Source organism: Macrobrachium nipponense, chromosome 42 (genome assembly GCF_015104395.2).
Source record: "Macrobrachium nipponense isolate FS-2020 chromosome 42, ASM1510439v2, whole genome shotgun sequence".
Classification (NCBI taxonomy): Eukaryota; Metazoa; Arthropoda; class Malacostraca; order Decapoda; family Palaemonidae; genus Macrobrachium; species Macrobrachium nipponense.
Window position 1 is genome coordinate 34,585,039 of NC_061103.1, and position 15,843 is coordinate 34,600,881.

The following is a 15,843-nucleotide window of genomic DNA, read 5'->3' on the forward strand; positions in this document are numbered from 1 at the left end:
TGACCGTATCCCTCTACCCACAGGTAGAGGGGAGTAAAAAGAAAAATAGAAAGAGAAGCCAGTCACTTTCTCATTCACTATCTATTCATACAGTCACACCAGGACTCGATGCTGTTCAGCCTGCTAGGGTCTGGGTTAGCTAGACGACGTTGTTGAGCAGCCACCACGGGTCCTAAGGAAACCGATCCAAGGACCTATGGGCAATATCCAAGAGGTATAAGGAAGTTGCCGGTGGTCTGGTTGTACCAGACCCCTGCCTTCCATACCTGCGCCACGGAGAAGTTCTTACGAAACGCCAACGACGGGGCCAATACTTCTGACTTCGTGAGTTCTCGGACGGGACGTACGGATGTCGTCACTACCATCAGCCTCATACGCCCTCCTGAAGACCTCACGCAGCCAGGACGAAAGAGTGTCTTGATACTTCTTTTTTCTTGGTGACCCCGTTGCCTAATAACAAGAAGTGGCGTCGACACTCAGGCCCGAGGTGTCGAGTTTCTCTTCAGATAGCGCCGTAGCGTCCTCCCAGGACAAAGCAGCATCTCATCCACATCATTATCTGCATGACGTTCCCGTACTCTCTTCGCCGATGCCAGATCCAGCAAGAAGAGGGTCATGTGAGTTCCCTGGTTTGACAAGACCTTTGGAAGCTGCTCCTAAGCAAGGAGATCTCGAACGAGTTCGAGATGTCCAATCCCGTCAGTTTCAGGACGAGCGTCAGGCGGCTCGTATCCTTTGACTGTGGGAACTTAGAGGAGCTTCCTCGGCGAAGAAAACGAGGAAATCCGCTACCTGCTGAAGAGTGGCTCTGAGAGGAGATAGGCCCCGTCTACGACACCAACCACCGAAGACGGCCGACTTCCCCTGGTACACAGCTGCAGAGGACTGACGGACGTTTCCAGCCATCTCTGTTGCTGCGCTACGAAAAAAGCTTCTCGTTCGCAAGAGAAGGTGGATAACAGCCAGCCGTGAAGACGTAGGGACTGGACTGCTCGGTGGTACCGCTCGACGTGTGGCTGGGCGAGAAGTTGTGCCAATGGGGGAATCTCTCTCGGTTCTCTTGCGAGAAGAGCCAGCAGGTCCGGATACCAAATGGCCTGTGGCCATTTGGGAGCCATGAGGATCATCCTGAGATTCGGGGGATGACCAGTGCTCGACTGATCACCTTGCGAATTCAGGCTGAACGGGGGAAAGGAAAGGCATAGGCAAGAGGTTGTCCCACGGGTGTTGGAAAGAGCGTCCTCTGCAGCTGCCCATGGATCCCGGCACGGCCGAGAAGAACACCTGGAGCTTCCTGTTGTGCCGGCATGGCGAACAGATCCTCGACTGGTCGCCCCACAGGTCGAAGAGCCTTTCCGCCACGTCCTGTGTAAGAGACCTTCGGTCCTTATCACCTGATCCGACGGCTGTTTTTGCGTGTCTGCTACTACATTCCTCTTCCCTGGAATGTAGCGTGCCGACAGCTCTATTGAGTGTGCCTCGGCCCACTCGTGCACCTGCCGAGTCAACTGATACAACGGGAGAGACACTAGGCCCCCCCCTGTTTGTTGACGTAAGCCACCACCGTGGTGTTGTCGTACATCAACACCACTGAGTGTCCCATCAAGCGGTCCTGGAACTCTTGGAGAGCGAGGAACGCTGCCTTGAGTTCCAGTACATTGATGTGAAGGTGCTTGTCGTTCTCGTACCACACTCCTGAAGTCCGCAACTCTTCCAGGTGTGCGCCCCATCCCTCGGTCGATGCGTCTGAGAGCAGCTGCATGTCCGGGGGGAGAGTGCGCGGAGGCACTCCTCTTAAGGGGTTCCTGTCGTCCAGTCACCTGGCTAGGTCCTGCCTCACCTCCTGTGTCAGTGACCATGGAAAGCTTGGGGGATCCGTCGCCTGTGACCAACTCTCCTTTAGTCTCCCTGAAGAGACCGCAGGTGAAGACGCCCGTTAGGGACTGGCTTCCCGAGTGACGACAGGTGTCCGATCACGACTTGCTATCGCTGAGCTACCTGTTCCTGCCGAGACAGGAACTGGTTGGCTGCCTCCCTGAATCTGTTGATCCGCGAGTCTGTGCTACCGTGTCGATCAGCATACCCAGGTACTTCATCCTCTGCTTGTGCTCGAGATCGGACTTTTCGAAGTTCAGAACGATCCCCAGATCGCGACAGAACTCGAGCAGTCGATCCCTGTCCTGTAGCAACTGCGAGCGGTAGCTCGCCAGGACTAACCAATCGTCGAGATACCCCATCAGACGTATCCCGTGCGAATGGCCACAAGCAGACACCAGAGTGAACACTTGCGTGAACACCTGTGGGGCGGTTGAGAGACCGAAGTAACGTGGCCTGAGCTGGTACACCGTCCCGTCGAGGATGAAGCGGAGGTACTTTCTGAAGGACTGATGAATGGGTATTTGTAAATACGCATCCTTCAAGTCCACTGAAAGCATGAAATCGTTCTCCCTGATAGAGTCGAGCACTGAGCGTGCCGTCTCCATCGTGAACCGGGTCTGGCGAACCAACCGGTTCGGGGGAGAGAGATCTATCACTGGGCGCCAGCCTGTCGTAGACTTTTCCACCAGGAAGAGTCGGCTGTAAAAGCCCGGTGACTGATCCGTGCCGATTTCTTGCTCAGCATGGTCTTGATCTCCTGTCTCAATGCTACGTCCTTCGATGCCCCTGGAACGTACGCCTGCTGTTGGACCGGGTTGGAGATGAGGGGTGACCGAGATCTTAGCTAATAGATCTCCCCTCCCGAAGGACATCTACAATCCAGGTCTCGGCGCCGTGGCGCTGTCAAGTTGCCCATGGCTGGCCAGCACCCCACCACTTCCGGCAGCAGGTGAGGGGGAACGCCGTCCTTCCACTGTGAACGTCGTCTGGTTGTGGGGCTGATCGACACCTGACAGGAGAGAGCCGATACCCGCTCCGATCATTCCAGTCCTCGTCGAGGTCGAAACCTCAGGAGGACCGAAGGGGTATATAAATACGATGTCCGAAGACACGTAGAAACGCCTCTGTCGCAGTAGAGGAGGTGAAGTAGCTTGTTCGACCGTCCAGAACCGAGAGAGCCTTCTTGTCCGGAGACGAGAGACTACCTGGCTCAACACAGTCGGCAAGCTCCGATCGCGGTAGACCCACCGTCGATTTGGATTCCCTCTCGGGCCCCAAAACGACTCGAGCCGAGACGTGGCTCTGCTGGTGGGAGCGGCGATCCTTCACCGAGGTCATTGTGCTGACGAATCAGCGCCGTAACCTCGGCAAAGCTCCTCTGGATCTTTCGGAAGTCACAGCATCTTGCAGAGTGGGACCGTTAAGCCCTTCGAACAAGAGCACATTCCGAGAACCTTCCTCCTAAGAAGGGGGAACAGCGACAGCCCTCTCGGTCTTCCCCATCCACTTGCGCATACGTCCTGGCCGGTCCAAGAACCGTGCCTGGCACGTAGTGCGTTGTGGTGGGATCATGAGGGGCGCACCCCTCACGATCACTCCCCAATACCTCGCTCCTCCCGGTGTAACCCGAGGAGGTTGAAGGTACGGGAGAGGCAGACTGACGCTCCCTCGTTGCTCGCTGGCAGAACCAGCAGGCTTGGAGGGGCTGCAGGCGATCGTCAACCCGCGGTGGCGATCGAGCTGCAGACCTAGTCGAGCCGTCTCGCTGTGGAGAACGGCTGGACCGAGAACAGCGGCCCCGGTCTCGTGTGTCAGAGGAGCTGGTGCTGGTCGCCGTACCCGATCGCTCTCTGTGAGAGCGACGGTCAGGCGACCGGCGAGCTCCACTGTCACGGTGAGATCGGTGCGTATCCTCACGGTGCGTCAGTTCGCTGGTACCAGCCGTGGCTGGTGCCGGCGAACGGGAGGACCTCTTCCCAGCCTCAGCCCGTGGTCGGTCGTGGACCGTCACGTCCCCGGGTAGCCAGCTGTTCACCGCGAGAGTGAGAGCTGGTCTGGTGAGAGTCGCATAAGCGGCTGTCACCAGGTCTTCCGCCCCGTGCCGTGAACCTGACGCTGAGCGGACTAGAGGTCTGGTTCCTGGCTGCACGGTCGCTGGTAGGCGACCTACACTCGGTACCTCCCGCGAACGATGAGGCCGAGACGGACCCTGATGCAATGGCAGAACCACTGACACCAGGCGAGGAAAGTACCGGTGTTAGCCGGTACCCCTCTGGTCCCCGTAGTCTTCTTCCTTGCAGAAGAAGAGACGGGCCCCGCTCCCGAAGGAGCAGGAGGACCACGAAGGAACCCTCCCGTCCCACCGAGGTGAGACGGGTCCCGAGAAGCTCCCGAGGAAGCTTCTTAGGTGGGAGGGAGGCAACATTCTCCTTCCTCGGCTGTAAAGCATTAGAAGTCGAAGGGGAAGAGGCGGCGGCCGACGACGATGAAGAAGATGAAGACGACGACCACGACACCTTCCTCCTCTTCTTCGTCAGCTTCCTCAGGACAGACGTAAGATCTGCTATCCAGGGCGGAGCCGGGGCTGCTGTAGCCGAAGCCACAGGGCCCGGACGCACCTGTACAGACAGACCAAAGTCTGGGGTAGTACCACCACGAACAGGGACGACATCAGCAGGTATGGGCACTCAGGAACAGCAGGCACGGCCACACAGCATCGGTAGGGACAGCCAGCCAGCAACGGCAGGGACAGTCAGGCTCGCAACGCAGGGACAGCCCCAGCGCAGCAACGGTGCATGGACAGTCAGCCCAGAATCGGCAGGTACGGCAGGCAGCACCGGAAACACAGGAAGTGGAGCAGCAGCCAGCAACATCCTGATACGGCGGCAGTCCAGGGGCGCGCTCTAGGGCAGCGGAAGTGTGGTCGCTGCAGCGCGGCAACCACGAGCGGAGGCGGCACGCCCCCCTCTCGGTACGGCGAACGGCACTTCACAGCGGCTGTAGGCAAGACTGTTACCACGTGATGGCGAGTACACCAGGTGAGGAGGGCACGTCGTCCACCTGGTTGCGTGGTCACCACTCCATGGGTGACCGCAGTAGGCCCAGATATAGAACCGCAGCCCCTGGACACTAGCACGCCTTGCAAATGGAAGGACGCCCATACCTCACCAAGGTCCACCCTCGTGCAGTAGCACCTGCGGAAATAATAGTAGTAGCGATTAATGGGGGGGAATTCCCCTCGCGCGGGGGTTGTTGGGATCCCTCCCGAACGAGTGGAAGACCCCTAATACAATTATACATCGGGCACCGCGCGCCCTCCCCCGCGCTCGACGGATCGGGTGCCAGAGAAGAAACGCCGATAACCTCCCCCCCCCCAAGGGGAAGAGCCATCGGTGTTAACTGAGCGGGGGGGGTCTCGTTCCCCACCCCCGCACAGTACCCATGTACCCAACAACAATATAAGAGCCCGAGAGCAATCGTGCCATCGGCCCGAATGCAAGGGCATAAAATTGATGCAATCAATAATAAGGAACAAAATGAAAATGCATCTTGCAAAACGATTCACTTCACAATGAATAAGGGCTCGGATCGAGCGCATTTGCGCCCTCGGTACCGAGCGCAAGGGTGAAAGGTTTCATTCCTTACCTTTATGGATCAAGGTTTCTGGAAACCTTGATCCATAATGAATTGATGCAATCAACAAATATATGAAAATGAAAAGTACTACTGCGCTTGCGATTTCACTTCATACAATTAATTTAAAAAGGGGAAGGATCAATTCCCGTGAATAGCGGAAACATTGATCCCAGTCACCAATGCAATCTCAATAAAAAAATGAAAATGAAAAAGAACTGCACTTGCGATTTCACTTCATTCAAAATAAAAAGGGGGAAGGATCAATCTCCGGGTAAGCTCGGAAACTGATCCAAAATGACAATTTGTCGAAAATTGCATTTTTCCTAACTATACAAACCTGAGGTCCTTTAACAATAGGAAGGTAACTAGCGGCAGCTGGGACGGTCGTAAGCTTCGAACAAGGGGAGAACGGTAGTTAACTGCTTGTCCGATCGTGCGCGCGCCCGCAGCGCCCCTCCGAGAGGTGAAGAATCACTTTGCTTTAGGCCCATGCAAAAGTTGCAGAGTGAGGGGTGGTATGAGGTGGGACTATATGTAAAGGACCTCAGGTTTGTATAGTTAGGAAAAATGCAATTTTCGACAAATTGTCATTTGTTCCGATACGTAATACAAACCCTCGGTCCTTTAACAATAGGAAGACTCACTTCTTGGTGGGAGGAATCTGAGTCTTTTTGATGAACAGACTGGTGTTCGTCCAACCCTGGAGTGCCTCCCTGGTCGTAAGAGCAAGGGAGGGATCCAAACCTCTGTCCGGACTGCTGGGGTGTGCACCGCAGGATCAATGGTCAGACCTCTGGGCCAAGTACTAAGAGAGAGGCAAGCGTATCTCTTCGTACCAGCAAGCAAGACTTGTTCCTGTTTTGCAAGAGACAATCCATAAAATGATGGGTTTGTCTCAATCAATTTGGCATCCACTTCCTCCCCCTTGTTGGAGGAAGTGGTGGATATTTACTCCTATCCCTACTGAAAGGGATAGGATGGTGCTCTATTGAGTAGCTCACCTGCATCTCGTCCCTTACCCAGCAGGGTGACGACCGTGTCCCCTCTACCCAAAGGTAGAGGGAAGAAAAAGATGGGAAGAGGAGCCAGTCACACTCTCATTCCTCATCCATTCTTACTTACGGTCACACCAGGACTCGATGCTGTTCAGCCTGCGAGGTCTGGGTTAACTACACAACGTGTTGAGCAACCACCACGGTTCCTAAGGAAAAAGATCCAAGGAACTGTGGGCAATTATCCTGAAGGTAGAAGGAGGTGCATGCGGTCCGGTTGGACCAGGCGCCTGCTTCATTACCTGCGCCACGGAGAAGTTCTTGCGGAACGCGAGAGAATGATGAAGAGGCGTCCACACTCATCCTGGGTGTCGAGTTTCTTCAGACAGCTCCGTCGCACCTTCACAGGACAAAGCAGCATAGCCTTCGTATCGGAGGCGGTGAAGTCCATTAGGGAGGGTATTTGTGAAGGAACTCGAACCAATCGTCAGTTACCGAAGGGTTCTAGAGTCTTCGCTACGAAGATCGGTACGAAATCGAGCGTCACACATCCCCATCCCTTTGTGCTTGACTTCTCAAGAGAAGTCATGCAGTTACCTAAGACGAAAAGAAGGGAATAGTCGTATGACCTATCCCTCTTCTCGACTTTGGTTATGTACAGTACTCATACTGACAAGCTATTAAGACGAAGTAATGATTGCTCTGGAACAACCGAACCTAAGTCCACAGCATAGTTCGTAACTGACTCGGGGCATCTGACAGCTGCCGACTGACTGGTTCGGAATCAGTAGAGGCAAGTTGTCCAAGCATCCGGGTAAGTCACGTGACCTTCGCCCTTTAAAGAGTTATGCTGAGAGACCAAACAAATAAAATATTTGTTAGTCACCGATGCCGGACGCGCGGCGATGATTCTCTTAATGCATAAGCTCAAAGGCGAAAGTCAATTGCCTTCAAAAGACCGAGGTCCCTGATGGCAAGAAAATCTCATAGACGTTGACTCTCAGCTTAAGGAGAAACAACACTATGTACGTTGAAGACGAAGGTAGGCAATGAATGCAACCTACGTCTTCCAGCTGAATCGAGAGAAGGAATCTCAAGATTCTAAACCTGTGCTTACAAATGACTGAAAACGCTAACCGCCATTTCATTGCTGTTCGTTGTGCAATGAAAGCGGGGCGTTATTCAGTAATGAAACACAGGGGAGAGCCGCTTGAAGAACTGCTTCTCATGGGCTGAACGTTTGGAAGTAGAGCTGGCAGGTGTGGAAGTAGGCGATGTCTTTCAATACATCTGCTAATCCGGGGTGAACAATGAACAATTGTACACCTCCGAATACAAGATATTTTGAGGACAAACTCAGATTCCGCAAAAATCATTCGCATTATGGGATACGATGCAGCAAGAGACTATTACAGAATTCTGTTACCGTGCGGTAAAACAGAAAGATGAGAGTCGAATAGATATCTCTGTTTAAAATTCTCGCAATACCGAAGACGATGAATACTAGCGTTTCTCAGCAGTAGATGGTCATTCATGTATGCGAGAATCCCGTTAATCAGAGACTTAAGTCCGTGATTGTTGGGCAGAGATACGGTTGTTATTCAATCAAAACAGGTGAGAAAGACTAAACAACCGTCTATCTCAAAGCGGCAGCTGATACTGAAATGCTCGGGCAATTTCAATACGCAGTAGCTGTCGCTGACTCGTCATCCTGAGTTGCCAAGTAAATCCTTTCCACGAAGGAATGCGTTCGGCTAGAACCACGAGCATAAAAGATATGCTCGAGCAATTATATTTAAGCGAACGAATTTTCGGTAAATATAAAAGCTTAAATGGTGTTGTTGTGACAACACCATAAGTATATAAAATTGAAACTGGAAACTCCTGGGAGGTTGCAGGCAACCCGGGTTGCAGTTCAATTAGAATACTTTTCGTCTAAGTCGCAATCCGTAAAATAACCAGGATATGCGCCTACCCCTCGGACATTCAACTGCTTAGCAGAATCCTGTCGCGAGGTTAATATACGTAGTATATTTGTAGGATTCTGAACACGATCTCCATCCATCCTAAATTCTTTCCTTCAAGAAAACAAAATAAGGATTGGAGATTTCGACCACCTTCGTTCTCTATTAAAGAGAGTGAAGGAGAAGTCTTCCTCGAAGGAAAGCTTCAATGGGTGAACAGAATACTAAGACGATAGTTCAAGCCAACTGGATGATTCCCGTCCGTTCTTCTCTATTCCAGGTTGGTCGCCTTACTGTGAGATAGTCTTCTTCCAGCAGCAGTCTTCTTCCTAATGCTAGAAATTCCAGGAATTCGAGCATAGGCGAGGTTTCCCGATTATCGTGTAACATATCGGGGATTCTCGTCTCGCTCACTTTGGACCGTGTCTCTCGCCTAAGTGTTTGGAGATCGTAAGAAACTCTAACACTCTGAATGCGCTAGAAATTCCGTAGAATTCTAAGCAGTCTGCGAAACCCCCACCGAATTCGTCAAACGATATCGGCTGGTGGTCCTCTCGATTCCCGTAGAAATCGAGAATGGGGCAGGATCCCTCCTCAACGACCGGGGCTTACGTCAGGTAGGACCCGAAGGTCCCCCCCCCTTGGTAGCGCAGTCCCCAACGTGGGATCCTACAGAGAAATCTCTGTAGGATCCTTCCCCTTTCCCTCGTAGCCGTAAGGAGAGAGGAATGGGGGAGGAATTGGATACTCGCTCGCCTTCCCAGTGGAACTAGCAGTTGGAGAAGAGTAGGAGCAGCCCATCGCCTTGCTTGCGATGGCCTCTCAGAGTCTGGGAAAACGTATCGTCAGGAGAAAACGTTTTCCCCGAGGAGGGTTACGAACTCTCACTGTAGGTAAGGGTCTGCCCGCCACTGTGAACGTCGTCTGGGTGGGGCTGATCGACACCTGACAGGAGAGAGCCGATAACCGTCCTCCAGACTCATTCCAGTCCTCGTCGAGGTCGAAACCTCTCAGGACGGACCGAAGGAGTATTTAAATACGGTGTCCGAAGACACGTAGAAACGCCGCTGTCGCAGTAGAGGAGGGGGTGGAAGTAGCTTGATCGACCGGCCAGAACTGAGAGAGCCTTCTTGTCCGGAGACGAGAGACTTTGGTTCAAGACAGAATCGGCAAGCTCCGATCGCGGCATACCCACCGTCGGTTTGGGTTCCCTCTCGGGCCCCAAAACGACTCGAGCAGAGACATGGGCTCTGCTGGTGGGAGCGGCGATCCTCCCCCCGGTCGTTGTGCTGACGAATCAGTGCAACTAACCATGGGTAAAGTTACTCTGAATCTCGGAAGTTCTCAGCGTCTTGAGGAGTAGGGACCGTCCAGTCCCTCCAACAGAGCAGCTCCCAGGACCCCCCCCTCCTTCAGAAGAAGGACCAGCAACAGATCCCTGACGGTTTGCCTCCAATCACTTGCGCGTACGTTCCTGGTTGGTCCTAAGGACCAACCTGGCACGTGCGGCGTCGTGACGGGATCGTGAGCGGCGCATCTCTCCACGATCACTCCTATATACCTCTCTTCCTGGCGTATGCCGAGGAAGTTGAAGTATCGGATAGACAGAACTGACGCTACCCACTCTCCCCCTGACGGTCGCCTCCAATCACTTGCGCGTACGTCCTGGTTGTCCTAAGACCATACGTGGCACGTGCGGCGTCGTGACGGGATCGTGAGCGGCGCACCTCTCACGATCACTCCTAGCTACCTCGCTCTTCCCGGTGTAGCCCCGAGGAAGTTGAAGGTAGTGGAGAGACAGACCTGACGCTCCCCCCCGCTCGCTGGCAGGACCAGCGTACGTGGGGGGCTGCAGCCGATCACCAACCCGCGGTGGGGATCGATCTGCAGGCCCTGGCCGTGCCGCTCACCTGTGGCGAGCGGCTCGACTGAGCACGTCGACCCCGGTCCCGTGCGTCAGACGAGCTGCTGCTGGTCACCGTATCCGCCCGGTCCTGTGGGGAGCGGCGGTCAGGTGACCTGCAGAGCTCGCTTTCGCCGTGAGACCGGTGAGCGTCCTCGCGGCACGTCAAACCGCTGGTACCAGCCGAGGGCTGGTACCGTCGGTCGAGGGGACCTGGGGACCTCTTCCCAGCCTCCACCCGTGGCCGGTCAGAGACCGTCACGTCCACCCGAGGTACCGGCTGGTCGCTGCGAGAGCGGCCGCTGGCCTGGCGAGAGTCACCTGAGCGGCTCTCGACAGTCTTCTGCTCCGTGGCCTCGGTCATGACGCTGAGCGAACTCAGGCGTCTTAACTTGGCTGCAACGGTCCACCCGAAGGAGATCGTACACTCGGAACTTCTCGCGGACGAGAAACCGAGCCGGTACCTGGCTTAGCAGCAGAGCTGCCAAGACCAGGCGAGGGGTGTACCAGCGGTAGCCAGCACACCCTTGTCCCCGTCTTCTTCTTCTTCTCAGAAGGGGAGACGGGCCCCGTTCCCGAAGGAACCAGGTAGACCAGCAGAAGAACCCCCCCGTCACACCGGAATGTGACGAGCCCTTCGAAGTTCCCGAAGGAGTCTTCTTAGGGGAATAACAAAACCCGGTTACCAGCTGGTCGCTGCGAGAGCGGCCGCTGGCCTGGCGAGAGTCACCTGAGCGGTTCTCGCCAGCCTTCTGCTCCGTGCCGTGGTCTTGGCGCCGAGCGAACTCTGGCGCCGAAACTTTGGCTGCACGGTCTCCCGAGGGAGAGCGTACACTCGGATCTCCCGCGAACGAGAGACCGAGCCGAACCTGGCGTAGCGGCATCGCCGCTAGCACCAGGCGAGGAAGTACCAGAGCTAACCGATACTCCTCTGGTCCCCAGTCTATCTCTTCCTTACGGAAGGGGAGACGGGCCCCGCTCCCGAAGGAGCAGGAGGACCAGCAGAAGGACCCCCCGTCCCACCGAGGTGGGACGGGCCCTTAGAAGTTCCCGAAGGAGACTTCTTAGGGGGGGGAGGCAGCCTCTTCTTCTTCGGCTTATGGGCCTTAGAAGTCGAAGGGGGAAGAGGCAGCAACAGACGAAGACGAAGATGACACCTTCCTCTTCTTCGTCAGCTCACGCAGGACAGTCGTCAGGTCCTCCATCCAGGCCAGAGTCGGGCCTATTGCCGAAGCAACACGGCCCGACTGCACCTGTCCGGAAGGACCTGGGACTGGGGAAGACACACCATGGGCAGGACCAGCATGGACAGCGCAGGAACCAGGAGCGACAGGAACAGCAACCAGCTCAGGAGCGGCAGGAACAGCGGCAGCGGTAAACACAGAAGGGACAGCCAAGCCAGTAGCGGAACCACATCAGCGACAGGTACGGCAGGCCCAGCCATCGCCTCGTAGAATCATCGGCAGCCAGCGTGGTACTGGCGGTCGGTCCAGGGGCGAGCTGTTGGAACAGCGGAAGTCTGGGGCAGGCAACACGAAGAAAACACAGGCGGCGGCGGCATACCCCTCCTCGGTACGGCGGCGACCGGCCCTAGAAGCGGCAAGACGGCGTCACCGACACAGCATGGGGAGTGTAGACCAGCGGGGGGAAGCAGCATAAGCGGCCGTGAAGGTTGTAGTGGAGACCACTCCAAGGTCACCGCCCCAGACCTCGCTAGACTCTGCAGCAGATCGTGGATGCTAGGCACGCCCTGCAGCCGCAGTGGTCCATAACCTGTCCAAGGTCGTCTCCCACGGATGTAGCACCTGCAGCACAGACGATTAGTAAGAGGGTTCCCTCGCGCACGGGGGGGGAGACATGCCCCACCCCGAACGGAAGGAAGACCCCAAAACAAAATACGAGGAAGCTGAGCGGGGGGGGCAGGAAAGAAGACGAAGAAATCGGATACCAAGGGAGTCGCGGGAGAGCTTTCCGACGACTTCCTGGCAGACCTTTCGCTTCCCCTACCCGCACAGCAGTGAAAAGTAATATGAAAAATGAAACAGAATACTGCACTTGCGATTCACTTCATAGAACTTAAAGAGGGAAAAAATCAATTCCCGGTAAGAGCGGAAAACTTGATCCATAATAATATGATGCTATCATAAATATATATGAAAATGAACAATACTGCATTGCTGGTTTTCACTTTCACAGCAATAAATCGTAAGGATTAATTCCCGGGTAAGAGTGGAAATTGATCCAAAATTAAATTTGATGCAATTAATAAATGAAAATGAAAAGAAACTGCATTGCGAATCCACTTTCATTGCATTCTATTCATACAAAATAAGAGGCTCTTGCCGAGCGCAATCAAGCTCTCGGCAACGAACGCACAGGGCAAAACTATAATGAAAAAGTGTACTTACATCTTTCAATTACACACTTTCGCCCAAAATACATGACTCGGCGCGAGTGCGCCCGCCCTCGGCACCGAGACATAATTCAAGGGTTCAATTCATGAAAAGAGCGGAAATCGCCGTCTCTACGGCGATAGTTCCATGTTGATTCATAATTAAGTAATGAAAATGAAAACAGTGTACTTACAGTTTCATTTTCAAGTCAAACCAAACCATTAGTAAAAAACACAATATAAACAAAGCATACGACGATGAAGCGGGCAGAGAGCGATGACGAACACGTCCTTCACACCCGCGGCCGAAAGCAAAAGTGATTCTTCACCTCTCGGGCGCGCGGGCGCGCGCACGATCGGACAAGCAGTTAACTACCGTTCTCCCCTTGTTCGAAGCTTACGACCGTCCCAGCTGCCGCTAGTTACCTTCCTATTGTTAAAGGACCGAGGGTTTGTATTACGTATCGGAACAAATGAGTATTGCTACAATCAAAATAAATATATGAAAATGAAAAAGAATACTGTACTTGCGATTCCACTTCCATACTGAATAAGTTTCCGTGCCGAGCGCATTCGTTCGGCAACGGGCATACAGTCAAAAAAAAAAAAAAATATAAATGAAAAGAGCACTTACTTACGATTTTCATCTACACATTTCCAACCCAATATACGCTCGGAGCGAGCGCTCCCGCCCTCGGCACCGAGCATACACAATACGAGGATCATTCTGGGAAAATGAATTCCCGCACTTACGCCCTTCAGTCCCGGCAACCTCGGTAATCGGAGGGCGTGGTGAACCAAGATCCCTTTAATTCACAATTGAATTCAATGAAATGATTGTACTTACAATTCAGTTTTCACTAGATAATTAGAAAAAGAAAAACACAATCATGCGAAAGCAAACGACGATGAAGCGGGCAGAGAGCGATGATACACGTCCACACGCCAGCAGGCCGAAAGCAAAAGTGGTTTTGTTTACCTCCCAGTCGCGCGACGCGCGCCTGTCGGACAAGCAGTTAACTACCGAACCCCTTGTTCGAAAGCTTACGACCTATCCAGCTGCCGCTAGTACCTTCCTATTGTAAAAGGACCGAAGGTTTGTATGCCGTGTCGGAACAAATGAGTATTGCTACAATCAAAATAATATATGAAAATGAAAAAGAATACTGTACTTTTGCGATTCCACTTGTCATACTGAATAAGTTTCGTGCCGAGCGCATTCGCTCGGCAAACGGGCATACAGGTCAAAAAAATATAAATGAAAAGAGCACTTACTTACGATTTTCATCTACACATTTTCCAACCCAAATATACGCTCGGAGCGAGCGCTCCCGCCCTCGGCACCGAGCATACACAATACGAGGATCATTTCTGGAAAATGAATTCCCGCACTTACGCCCTTCAGTCCCGGCACTCGGGTGTAATCGGAGGGCGTGGTGAAACCAAGATCCTTTAATTCACAATTGAATTCAATGGAAATAAATATGAAATGATTGTACTTACAATTCAGTTTCACTAGATAAATAGAAAAAGAAAACAATCATGCGAAAGCAACGACGATGAAGCGGGCAGAGAGCGATGATACACGTCCACACGCCAGCAGGCCGAAAGCAAAAGTGATTTGTTTTACTACCAGTCGCGCGCGCGCGCCTGTCGGACAAGCAGTTAACTACCGAACCCCTTGTTCGAAAGCTTAACGACCTATCCAGCTGCCCGCTAGTACCTTCCTATTGTAAAAGGACCTCAGGTGTATGCCGTGTCGGAAACAATTAAATATCGATGAATAAGGCTGAGCCACGTGATGATGATGGATCCACTGCGGTGTTTCCCCCTACTACGAGAGAAGTGTAGAGGTCACAGTGTGCTGCTTGGATGGGCCACAACTCTTAACTGATGCTCATGGGAGGTCATGGCAGCAGATTCAAGTACCTTTTCAATAAGTGGCCACGTAGTGGGAGAGGTGTCTCATTAAGTCGCAACCCAGTAGTTTACCCTAAGGTTTCTTTGGTAGTAGGCTAAGTGTAATTCTTGTTCTGTAGATTAACAAGGTTGCTTGGAAGTTTTTGTTTTTTGTTTTGTGAGTTCTTAACTTTTTTTATGTTACTACCTAATTTATACCTAAGTAACAAATTAGATATAGGCTACCTAGCTAGGTACTGGAACTTCTTATAGGGTAAATGACCGAGCGGCATTGCGGCCACCGATCCCAGAATGCGGCCACCTTCCAGAAAATTGATTTTAGAGCAACTAGATAGGACATGGGACAATAGGTAGTATTCATTTGGCAGGAGAGGTCCTTAATCAAAGAATTTTTAAATCATGCAGTCAAAATTACATGAGAAAATAATAATGTTAGGGCCCTTGGGGCTACTCCAATCGCTTTTTCATCGACCCAACCCAGTTCCCTACGGCGGTCCTACCTAGGGTAGATCACCACGGCAGGCCAACCCTCATCACGGTGGACGGGTCTTAGCTACTACCTACCAAAACTCGAGCCACTCACCTAGTTCGACAGACGGGGCAGGCCAGAGATGTTTCCGCTACATGTTGCTTGAAACACGGCATACACAATGAATGAGAACATGGCATTGTCACCGGTTCTACTAAAATGGACAGACATATTGGACAAATGACGTCCTCCAGCGTTAATTGAGACAGTTTTAGGTCTAGTTTCTTTCTGGCAGACATTACGGTGGTTACCGCCAAACCTCCACATTTGAGTTGTTGTTGTTCTGGGGTGAACGCACTTGATTCTGCTTGAAATTTTTTTAGTGACCTAATATTTCTTTTAATTACAGTAAAAAATATTTTTTTAGCTAAAATTAATTATAAATATATATTTACTAAAATAAATTATCGTTATATGATACTTCAAATTTTATTAGTTTTAATTTGAACGTAAAACTCTGTTGCCAGGGTACGATAATGATGCAAACTTGAAACAACAAGTTTAGTAGACTCACTCAACCACAGTGCAAGGGTATTGTGTTGCATCCTTATATAACCTTGTTAATCTAGCCTGTTCTCTTTGGTAATAGTTCGATTTCGACATTTTAATGTCTGATTACATACTGTCCC

General features: G+C 52.4%; 1 protein-coding gene across 1 annotated transcript in view; it reads right to left on the reverse strand.

Annotated features, from left to right (window-relative positions):
* The window catches only part of LOC135213082 (E3 ubiquitin-protein ligase rnf168-like), an 84,707-nt gene extending 69,201 nt beyond the window's left edge, over positions 1-15,506 (reverse strand). Inside the window, exon 1 of the mRNA XM_064246953.1 lies at positions 15,269-15,506. Within this exon, the coding sequence (XP_064103023.1) occupies positions 15,269-15,453 (185 nt within the window). The 5' untranslated portion in view covers positions 15,454-15,506. The remainder of the gene's footprint in view (positions 1-15,268) is intronic.
* Positions 15,507-15,843: the final 337 nt, after the last annotated feature.